This window comes from Lycorma delicatula, chromosome 3 (assembly GCF_047948215.1).
Source record: "Lycorma delicatula isolate Av1 chromosome 3, ASM4794821v1, whole genome shotgun sequence".
Taxonomy (NCBI): domain Eukaryota; kingdom Metazoa; phylum Arthropoda; class Insecta; order Hemiptera; family Fulgoridae; genus Lycorma; species Lycorma delicatula.
Genome location: NC_134457.1, coordinates 129376295 through 129388535, shown reverse-complemented (window position 1 = coordinate 129388535; position 12241 = coordinate 129376295). Strand labels below are relative to the sequence as shown.

General features: G+C 30.6%; 1 protein-coding gene across 1 annotated transcript in view; it reads left to right on the top strand.

The window, feature by feature from the left end:
* Positions 1 to 12241, top strand: part of TER94 (Transitional endoplasmic reticulum ATPase TER94) — a 48582-nt gene that overhangs the window by 33623 nt on the left and 2718 nt on the right. The window contains exons 10-13 of the mRNA XM_075360561.1: positions 3707 to 3919; positions 4513 to 4696; positions 10281 to 10405; positions 11073 to 11231. Of these exons, the coding sequence (XP_075216676.1) occupies positions 3707 to 3919; positions 4513 to 4696; positions 10281 to 10405; positions 11073 to 11231 (681 nt within the window). The remainder of the gene's footprint in view (positions 1 to 3706; positions 3920 to 4512; positions 4697 to 10280; positions 10406 to 11072; positions 11232 to 12241) is intronic.

Here is a 12241-nt window from a genome sequence, read left to right as displayed (position 1 = left end):
TAACTTATATAATAAAAAAAAAAATACTTAAAAACAATCAAAACAGCATCCTAGAATGAATGAAACAAGAAAATATAAGAAACACACTATTCAAAATATGAGTGTACAAAATGTACTTACAAAAACCTATTCTGATGTATGGCTGCAGTTACTATATTTTGTTTGTGCATGTCTTCTAATATTTAAAAAACTGCTCATACCGTTACAAAACAACAAATATCTATGTCTAATTCTACAAAACAACAAATATCTATGTCTAATTCTACAAAACAACAAATATCTATGTCTAATTCTATATGTTTGGAATGTCATCAGAGAGATGCTTAGGTTTTGGTAAATTGTTGCTTTGACAGTATGTGGCCTCATTCTCCTATTTAAACATTATGCTGTTCTATTATTTGGTTGGTAAGAAATAGATCATCCCATTCAACTCCACACTTAAGTGATTTTTCTCTGTTTCTGTTTTTGAAAAAGTCTCTTTGTGATTAGTGTTTTATTGATGATGATGGCACCAAGAGAGAGAGAGAGGAGAGAGGTGCAGAATTATTTTATTATGAGACACCTTTATTTTATTATGAGGGAATACAGAAATGTAACCTCTTATGATAAATACATCTGCAAGGTAAAACTGTAAAAAAAACAGGTAATAGATGATGTAAGGGAGATAACATGAAATACGTATAGATACATATTTATCATTATATCTGTTAACTGTATAAAATTTTTAGCCTTAAATATTTAGTAATCCTAAATAATTTGGGAGTAAAAGTAGTAGTATTCATGTGATTGTAGTTTTTTGTCAGTGTCAAGCTACTAGATAACATACAATATTCTGATGAAAATATGTTAGAAAAATTGTTATTGGTTGCAAGATAATCTATACTTTTCTATAGAGGAATTCAGTATCCTGTAGAGCAGTGATTCTCAACCTTTTTAGCTCCATGACCCCCAAAAAGTAAAACAAATATTACATGTGACCCCCCCCCCCCCATATGAAACCTAGTTAAATCTATTTAACTGTGTTGATAACGATGGCTATGAACGTGCATGTATGAAGTGTACAAACAATTTACAGGTTCCAATTTGATCTGTATGTGCTCCTAATTTTGTCTGCTTGCTTAATGTTCATTGTAAGAATGTCATGTTTGAACATGCATGTGGTGGTATGTTTGAACACGTCGTGTTCTCAGCAGTTTAAAAGAGACATGAGGGATTGCAGATGTCAGTTTAGTTTCAAATGTGAAGCATGCGTTTGATATCTTTAAGGTAGCTTCATTGAAAATAATAATAAAGGTTTTGGTTATTTACTGCTGTCAAACTTAGTAACTGCTTGTTTTTTCTTCTTTATTTTCAATTATATTCTTATGGTAAGTGGTTAAATTTTGAAAACATGAGTGAGCCGTGAGCCATGCACATCCAGTGAATTGATTGGTAAAGAGACAAAGTGTAAAATGACAGATATTTAAATTATTGTTTTTACCTCATCGGATGGAAAGCCACAGTGCATTGTTTGGTTTCAAGTTCTCTCTGATGAAATCATGAAGCCATCAAAATTGATTCGACACTAGGAAACTAAACATCCGGGTTGTAAAACCACACCTTTGGAATCTTTTGAAAGAAAATCACGTACTTTGAGAAATCAACAAGCTTCTATTTGTAAATCAAACCATACTGATAAATGTACTCTAAACATCTTATCTTGTAGCATTAAGAATAGCTAAAATGTCCAAACCCTATACAATCACAGAAAACTTCATATTGCCTGCTGCAATTGATGTGGTCAGTGTTTTAATTGGCATGGAAGAAACAAAATTAATTGTGCTTTCTAACGACAGTATCAAGGTGAAGAATCGATTACATGACTGCCAATATTCACAATTAGATAATTCAGCAAGTGAGTTCAAGTAAATTTTTCCGTTTTCAATTTGATGAATCAACAATGTGTGGCAAACATTTCTCAGTTCTTATGTTCTGTGAGTTATGAATGCGATAGGAACAGATCAGTCAAAGAAAATTTGTTATTTTGCAAATCAATACCTGGTTATGCAATCGGACAATGTATTTTTTTATGAAGCTACTAAAAACTATAACATTTGATTTGACAGGATTTATTGCAGTATGTAGTGATGGTGCAAAAGCAATAACAGGAAAGAACAATGGGTTAGTGGAAAGATTAAAAAAATCTTCTTATTCTAAGGGCAGAATGGACACACTGCTTCCTTTACAGACATGTTTTTGCCATAGAAAATATGCCAGAAAATTTCAAATTATCTATAAACCTGTAAAAATGTTTAATTTCATTTTTATTGAAAGACAACCTTACAGAATTAGCTTGTTTAGCTATTGTTGTTTACATCTCATCGCATTGTTTAGCTGTTTGCTAAACAATTCCATGAAATTGGCAAAAAAAAAATCTTGTGCATACAGAAGGCAGATTATTTCAGGGGAAAGTGTTAACCTAGTTATTCAATTTGTGTTGTGAATTAATATTTTTCCAGGATAAACAAACTCTATTTTCAGTGTTATGTACAGAATAATTAATGACTATATGTTGTTGCTGGCTTACTTAACCTGATGTATTTTTGCATTTAAATGACTTGAATGGGAATTTACAAGAACATGATAAAAACATTTTATTAATGACAGAAGCTTGGTATCTGGATTAATTCACCTTCAAAGCAAAAATTTTGATGTTTCCACTTCAAATTGATTATATTGAGAAAAACTTTAATGAAGAAGACACTAGTATTCACCACAGTTTGGATGGCATGAAGATGCATTTGCACGAGCTAAAAATTCAGTTGGTGGAGTATATCCCAGAAGATATAAATGATTTCTTGTAGAAATGGGTACTGAATCCATGTAATGAAAACTTTATCACAGCTGTTAGGTTACCAGTTAAGGTTCACAACCAGCTCATCTAAATGTCTGCCGAAAATACGATAACAACTACAAATCACATCTGAAGATTTAGATAAGTTTTTGGCTTGTTTATTGAAGTGAATTTGGAAATTTAGTCATAGAGGCATTAAAACCTTTCGCCACATCTTATCTCTGTGAAAAGTGGTTTTCATATATTGTTACACTAAAAACTAAATATAGGAATCGTCTTATCATTTGTAAACAATTTGTTTTTGTATGTTTCTAACTTAGAACCACGTATGGAAGAACTTTTAAATTGAAAACAACACAACCATTTCATTATTTTTTTTTTACAAATGTGTTTTCTTATAATAAATGTAAGTAAAATGTTTATAATAAATTATTTTTTCCTCATAAAATGATTTCATTATTGTTCATGTAAAGCTGTAGATCCCCTTTCATATCACCACAGTCCCCAGGTTGAGAAACGCTGCTTTAGAGCATAACTTATATATAATTTAAAAATAACATTATATATATATAATACTGTACTAGGTGGTTTATTTAATAGGACATAAATAGAATTTAATAACTGTACAGAGGAATAATATGAATTTTAAATTGATTAATTTCAGTAAAATAATAATTGTTGCAGTTGTGTCCAAAGTTAGTTTTGATATTTCCTAAATTTTCAAGAATCATAATATAAAAAGTTTATTATAAGAAATATAGTTATAATCACGTTTATAAAACTTCAGTAAATAATAATAGTAATTCACCTCTTAATGACATTTAATCATTATAAGTTTTAGAAAAACTATTATTAATTTATTTATTTTTTTAGTATCCTGTTGAACATCCAGATAAGTTCCTGAAATTTGGTATGCAACCATCTCGAGGTGTACTTTTCTATGGACCACCTGGTTGTGGTAAGACATTATTAGCAAAAGCTATTGCTAATGAATGTCAAGCAAATTTTATATCTGTCAAGGGACCTGAGTTGCTAACAATGTGGTTTGGTGAATCAGAAGCGAATGTTAGAGATATCTTTGATAAGGTATGTTTTCAATCAATTATTAGAACTTTTTTTAGTGGGATTTCATGAAAATGTATGACTGAAAAATATTTTTATAATCGTATAGTTTTTATAAAATTGAAATAAAAGTTAATTCAAATGAAATTGAAGCTTTAGATTGAAAGGTGAAAACACATGTTATCCTTTTGTCTTTGTTCCTTGGATTGGTAATGACTGCGGTTTGCAGTCATAAAATGGTATATTAGTTTGCTGGAAAAAGTTTTTACGAAATGCAAAAGAGAAAAAAATTACTACATTTAAATTATTTTCATGTTTAATGGGTTCTTTGATACAGTATACTATGAATATGTTGAAATGATTAGATAACAAGCAGTAACAGTTATTTTTTTGTTGTAAAATTCTAATTAAAAGTTAGATGAAGAAATAACGCTTTAAGTATTTAAAATGTAAAGTATAGAGCAATTTAAGTATTACACTGAGTCAAAAACACGTAATGTTATGTGGGTTATAAATATTGTTTTTAAAGAATGCTTAATTTTCATTATTCATGTGTACTACTGTAGTGTTTTTTTTATAATTGTGTTGACAAAACAATTATTTTCTAATCAATACAGGCCCGAGCAGCTGCGCCTTGTGTGTTGTTCTTTGATGAGTTGGATTCAATTGCAAAATCTCGTGGTGGCAATGTTGGTGATGCTGGTGGGGCAGCAGACAGAGTAATTAACCAGATTTTAACAGAAATGGATGGTATGGGAGCAAAGAAAAATGTATTTATAATAGGTGCTACAAATCGACCAGGTAAAAAAAAAAGACATTTATGTTTTGTGAACTTATTTGACATTTAGTAATATAAGAGGTAATGTGTGTGCATGATCACACACAAATTTTATTGACAAATCAATAAACTACTATAATTTCCCTTAGGGGAATAGCAATGCTTCTCTCTGTGTGGTGTACAGCTTTGTCAATGGAGAGGTAAACCATCACTATGGTAATGCTTGCCGAATACCATTTCTTATTTATGTCATTTTAGTTAGTCTGTAAAGCCTTTTTTCCTTGTCAAACTTTTATTTCCATGAAATATAAACATATGATTATTGTGTAGATTTGCTACTACATACTAGATTATTAACCTTAGCATAGTAATTGATTGAATAGAAAGTATCATCAAACTTATCCCAGTTTCCAGAAATTTGATAAGTTTAGATAACTATAAACTCCAGGTTTCACTCAAAAAACATTTTAAAAATTAAAAAAGACTTAAAATAGTGTTTGCAAAAATTTTAATCAGTTGTCATCGTTGTCTAATTCCTCATGTTAATTTAAATTTACTTATTTTGTTTATAATTTCTGTGTTATGGTTGCAGTTTTTAACTAAGTGTTGTTTAAGTAAAATTTGTATTGCGGGCTTGAATTTACCTGTATTAAAATTTCTTAATTTTGCTTATTTCTAGTTAATTGGTAAGTAATTTAATTTATTGTACATAATTTTTTTTTTTTTGCTTTTACGACCTCATAGGATCACTTTAGTTCAATTTCTGGGTCAGTCCATTTTGTAATTGGTTCTTATTTCCGAATTGTGGGAGTTGTCTTATTTTTGCTTCTTTTTTTGCCCACATCCTTTTGAGGCGTTCTGATCTTTGGCGCCTGTCCTCGACTGAATACACCCTGTTGGATTTCTTTTTGATTTTAAATTCAAATGTTATATTAGTTTTAATTAGTTTGTCATATTTTCCAGATTTTGTGAATTAGATCTTCTTTGCAGATTCTCAGCTGTTACATATCTTTTCAGACTTCCTTTATCCATTTCGGTTTGTTGTTCTTTCCCAGTATAAGTTAATTATTTGGTTTGCAAGTCTGGTGTTTTCTGCTCTGAGTAGGTGCCTCAAGAATGAAATTCTTTTTTTTCTGAAGAAATTTGTTAGTGGGGTTATTATTTTATATACTTCTTCATTTTTCCTCTTGCTGATTATCCTCTACTGTCCCAATATGTCTTTCTTGTTTATGCATTTGCTGACTATCTTCCTTTCTATCTTTTTGATCTTTTCTACTTCTCCAATTTTATATGGTCTGAAGAGAGTCTCGCTGGTGTATTGTATTTCTGAAAGAATTACTGTTTGGTAATGTCTGATTTTAGTTTTTGTCGATAGACATTTTATTGTATATGTTTTGAGTAGTTATTAATATTTTTTTAAGTTTCTCAATTCTTTCTTGCCAGTTTATTTTCTCATTGATGTTATGTGTTATGGTATCTCCTAGGTATTTAAATTTTCCCACTAGTTCCATTTTGTTTACGTTTACAAGATTAATGCATAGTGGATCCCTGACCATAATTTTTGAGTTTTTTCAAACCTATTTATGATATTTTCAAACCTATTTTTTCAGCAATTTGTTGTAGTGTTTCTATTTGGGTACTAGCTTCTTTTATGTTGTTTGAGAGGAGGGCTACATCGTCTGCAAAACCCAGGCAGTATACTTAATTTTTGTTCCAATTTTTATTCTTTCTGGATTTAATTTTTTTCATTCTCTAATTACATATTCTAGTACGCAGTTAAATAATAATGGGGATAATCAATTTCCCTGTCTCAGTCCCTGTCATCAGTCATCTTCTATTTGATTTAATTGTTAGTTGTGAAATTTTCTTTTAGCTGCTCCTAATGCTTTTTGTATTTGTTTTCGTTGTATTAGTTTTGTGTGGTTTTCTTCTGTTTTATTATTTTGAAACTTTATCCACGCTCTTTGTCTAGCCTCCACTGCTAAGTTGCAGCAGTTGTTCCACCATTGATGCTTCTTCATTTTATTAGGTTGAGCTAGTTCTGCCGCTATATTTTTTAGTTTTTTTGTTCTTCTATTTTAGTATTTCCATAGTTTCTGTATGTTTGGTGTATTGTGCTTTTTTTTGGAGTTTTTATTGATTATATGTTCTTTTGATTAGTTTTTTTTGTTCTTTTTGCTGGTGTTTGATTTTTATTTTGGATAAATAATGGTCAGAACCTAGATCTAATCCTGTTAACATTACCTTTACGTTATAGATTTTTCTGTGTTGGTTCTTATCCGTGCATATGTGATCTAGTTTATATTCTCCCTTTCTCCAATGTGTGCGTTTCCTTGTTTTCTTTTGAACCTTGTTGATTTAATCAAGAGTTTGTGGCTTTTGCATGTTACTCTTAATCTTTTGCCGTTTGTGCTTTTTTTCCTTTGTACTGGCCTATTGCCCACTATATCCTTGTATTTTTTTCTTTCCCTACTTGGGCATTGAAGTCTCCCAATAAGATTTTAACATATTTAGATGATATGTTTGTAAGGATTTGATCTAATAGTTCCCAAAATTTTTCTGCTTCTTTGGGAGCTGTGCTGTTTTTTGTCATTTGTGGGCGCATGCACATTAGTGTTTACATTTTATTAGCAGATTTGATTGTTAAGGTGGCGGCTATTCTATCTGTATAAGCTTTAAATCTTTTAATTGATTCCGTTATCAAATTTTTTACTATGAACCTGTTCCAAATTGCGGTATGTTTTTTTATTACCCTTTTTCCTGGGATACCTTTGTATATTCTGTACCCTAGCGATTCATATGGGTCTTGTGTTTTGTTCCCGTTTCTTGTATTGCTAGTATTGTTATTTTCTGTTCCGTGAGATTATCCAGAAAATCTTCTAGTTTACCTGTTTTTGTTAGTGAGTTTATGTTTATTGTTGTAGAGTTTGTGAAATTATGCAGTTTTAAAATCTGTTTGGGTATATTCTGACACTCTGACTTGTCTGTTAATTCTCTTAGTTGGTTATGCCCCCCCCCCTACCACTATCCGTTGGCAACCTTTACCGTTTTATATTAACAGAAGGGGTATTATCACTAAAAGAACTTTCCATATTTGAACTTTCTAGGATGTATCTTTCCTGTGTGGGGTAGGTCACCGAGATTACAACTACAAATATAATTTGCAGAGGATATTAGTTCAGCCACACAATTTGTGTTCAGACGCTGCCCACTAAACTGCTTGTTTCAAAACAGGTACCAGTGGATTTATTTTTAAATCATTTTGGTCTACGAGTGGTATTTTGTTTCCCACGTACCCTGTATATCTACTGAGCATTCCCCTATCCGCCACCTGGGGACACACCAGATTGGAGTTGATTTAAACTCCTTGTCTGGTGTACATCAGCTTATTATAAAAAATACAATTTTTTTTTAAATTGTGTTTTATTTAAGTCATTTTTAATATGATAAAGAGAAAAATATGAATGTTAGATACTTTCTCAATCTACAATGCAGGATTATTTTAAATAGAAATTTTATTCTTAAAGCTTTTAAAAGTTTGAATAAATAATGCATAAAAGAAACTTTTACACTAGTCAGTGCAGAAATTATATGTACTAAAGTTAGAAGCTTTATAGAATTAAAACTGTCAATGATTTCAAAACAAGTTGCACCATATTTTAGATAATTTTGTTGTGGATTTAATGGTGTTATATAATATTTTACTGCTTCTTAAAAGTATGTTATTGTTATGAGAATGAAAATAGAGAATTTTCTCAGCTGTCAGCATAATTGGATTTTGATCGCTTGCTATTAAAAAATAACTGCACCAATCACAATGAAATTTTTACCACAAGGTAGCCTGTTATGTTAACTTATACCTCAAATTTCAAATTTTACGAGAAGTTATCTTTAAAGTAAAGACCATTTCATTGTAAAAAATATATTTTGAAAACTTTATAAATATTTTTTATTCCTCTCACACCTTATACTACTTCTCTAGACATTTATCATAGCAGTACACCAAATTCAATATACCCTCGTCATATTCTTCTGCAGCCAGTCCATTTAGCCACTGATTAACAGAATTTTTAAGTTTGTCAACCACTAATTGCTTACCACTCAAAAATGGTAATCAGAAGGAGCTAAGACCGGACTATATGGTGGGTGATCGTAAATTTTCCATCCAAATATTCTCAGTAAATCAGTTTCGGACCTGCAACATATGAACTTTATCTTGCAGCAAGATGATGCTGTCGGTCAGCCACCCACGTTGCTGATTTTGAATGGTGTGCCGTAACTTATAGTTGTTCTCATGCCATGCATAGTCTGTATTTATAGTCGTTCTACATGACATAAAAACAATCAACAGTATGACAAACTGATCCTAAAAGAATGTGGCCATCAATTTGCGTCCAAATTCCTGTAGCTTGACCTTTGTTGGTCTGGTTTGTGATTGAGGATGATGTCATTCACTTGACTGCTGTTTTCTCTCTGGCATGTAATACAAAATCTATGTGTCATTGCCAATAACAATTGAATTAAGGAACTCATCACATTTTTCTGTGTAACGCATCAAAAATTTCAAAGCAGATCCGATTCAGAATTTTTTGTGATGTTCTGTTAAGATGTGCGGCACTGAATGTATATAAACCTTTCTGAAGCCTAAATGGTCATGAACAATGCGACCAATAATGCTCTTGAAACATCAGGAAAAAGAAGGGCTAGGTCAGAAATCAGAGCGAAAATCTTTTCTGATTTCATCATTGATGTATTTCAACAATTCCTTGGTGATTATCGAGGGCCTCCCCAAACATTCTTCATCTTGCACATGTTAATTCTGTTATTTCTAAACCTTTACAGCGTTTTTGGACATTTCTTTCATTCATAGAACCAACTGCCTATGAATTTCAGTCAGCTTTTAATATTTTGATGGTTTAAAAAATCTATGACTCCACATATTTCACAGTCGGCAGCAGCATCGATTTTCCTATTCATTTTATAATGTCTCACACATAATCAAAGATTCTATAATGTGTCAACTTACAGGCAACAATGCAGCAGTATGTTCATTACTAGCATAGCCATCATTGACACGGTGTCACCAACCTTAAGGAGAGAAATTTCCCAGCAGTCTACTTTAGAGATATCTCTTGTATATATTGTCATTTAGAGCTGTTATCCAATTTCTAAAATCATTTTATCTTTGTTCCTCTTGTATATAAACAGATCAAAGCTCTTGGTTTAATTGTTATTTTAAATTAATCGATATGATTATTTTATAAAAGTTATTAACCTGAATTTTTAAAAAATTTTTATTTATGAAGAAATAAATTTTTTAAACCCTTTTTTTTGATTGATAGGTATTGGTTTTTTCATATTATCACCAGGTTTTTTTCGTGATTCATTCATTTGTTTATTTTCCTGGATGGTAATTAATTAATTAGTTAAATAGCTACTTTTTTCCAAAATGTTTAATCAGATTCACTCATGAAGGCTTTGGACTCTAAATTCTACCAAATCATGGCTTCTAATTAAATAATCTATGTATAACTTTGTGAAATGAAATATTGTAGATGCATTTAGTTAAGTTTTTTGAAAATGCTAACAGTCTTTTAAAATTTTCAGATATAATTGATCCAGCTATTCTACGACCTGGACGTTTAGATCAGCTAATTTATATTCCTTTGCCAGATGAAAAATCAAGGGAAGCTATATTTAAAGCAAACTTACGTAAATCACCAGTTGCAAAGGTATTTATGTTAACATTTTGACTACCTATTTAAGTTTTAAAAATTAAATTATCATTCTGATAGGTAGGTTTAAAATTATTTTTAAATTTTGGATATAGATTGCTTAGTGAAAGCATTCATTTGAGGAAGATATTGTTAGTTTGAAGCATTTCAATTCTGCCAATGGAAAACTCAGAACTTACTTTGTAATATGAAAGTCGTGAAAAAAAATCCCTTCCACAAAATATCTTGGTTTGTTATATTTGTCTCCTTAACAGAAAATAGCCTACCAGTTGTGTTCATAGAAACTGGAGCAAAATTAGAATAAAATAGTCTTAATCACTTCATTCATTCTTTGTGTGGTAAGTGGTAAATTGCAGGAGATATTTTATAATTATTTTCTTCTATGGCATCCTACACCAGATTCAATTAATTTATTTTTTAATGGTCTCTTGCCTTCTTCTCCATTTGATCAGCACTAGATCTTTTTTGATTACCTTTCTCCTTCAGTTTGAATTTGCTCAAAGATCTTTTCCCTTGTGGTCACCAAAGTAAAATTCCCTACTTTGGTTTAAATAGTCGATTGATTATCTTCTCTTAATGTATGGTTAAACCAATGTTTCTTATCTTAGTGAAAAAAATAAACTTTTAGTTAATAATTTATATTAAATTGAACATTTTTTTACAGGATGTTGACTTAAACTACATTGCAAAGGTTACACATGGATTCTCAGGAGCTGATTTAACTGAAGTTTGTCAGCGTGCTTGTAAATTAGCAATTCGTCAGTGTATTGAAGCAGAAATTCGACGAGAAAGAGAGAGAGCCAATAATCAAGTCGCTATGGATGTAAGATTTTGTTGACATAAAGTTAATTAATTTTTAATTCTAATAGGAAAAATACACTGGTTATTGTTTTATATTCTCTGTGGGGATTTTCGATATCTTATTCTAGCAATTGTGTAATTTTGTCCTCTTTAATTATGATTAGACTGTTTTATGTACTATTCCTTTAGTAACATGTTATTACGAACATTATTCTATAAATTTAGGTCTTCTTAACTTGGTGAAAATATTGCTGCCCCCCACAAGTTGGTCACACAATCTACACTACTGTTTTTTACTTACAGGATATTTTGTTTTGCAATGATTCAAACAAAAGTAAAACCCCCACCACTTTACTATGTCATCAGTATGTATTCTCATTTGCTTTTTTGTACCAGCAAACATTTTTTTCAGACCAGCAATAGGATTTTTGAAATAGGTATAAACAAAATTAACAATGTTTTAGGCTGAAATCATCACTATTTTTGATACATTAAAAAATTCATTCTACATAAATACATTCTATATTTACACACATTAAAAAAAGCTAAAACAATGAGCCCAAAACAAAAGACTGATTGACGGATTCCATCTAATCTGTCAATTCGGATTATTGAAAACATAATTAAGTGGAATTTACAAAAAAACGGACCGGAGTCACTGTCCATGAATCATTAATAAATCATTGTATTTAATTGTGAACATTTTTCCAATTGTTCAAGCATTTTCCAAACGAGCTATTTTTGTCTGCAAACCATTTCGCATTATCTTCTGTTTTATTACTGAATTTTTTTTTTTTTAATAAAAATAGCCTTATATGTCAAATGCAATAGCCAGAACAAAGACTATGACCTGTAGTGTAATCTGCTTATAACTAAACAATCTCATTAAATTATAAATGTTAGAATCTTAGAAACGCTCATATGTCTTCAAATAGAAAGTATAGTACTCATCATAAAACGGTACAGGTTGAAATTAAACATCATGTATACAATGAACAAAAAATAAAGCTGTAACAATTTATTACATAGATA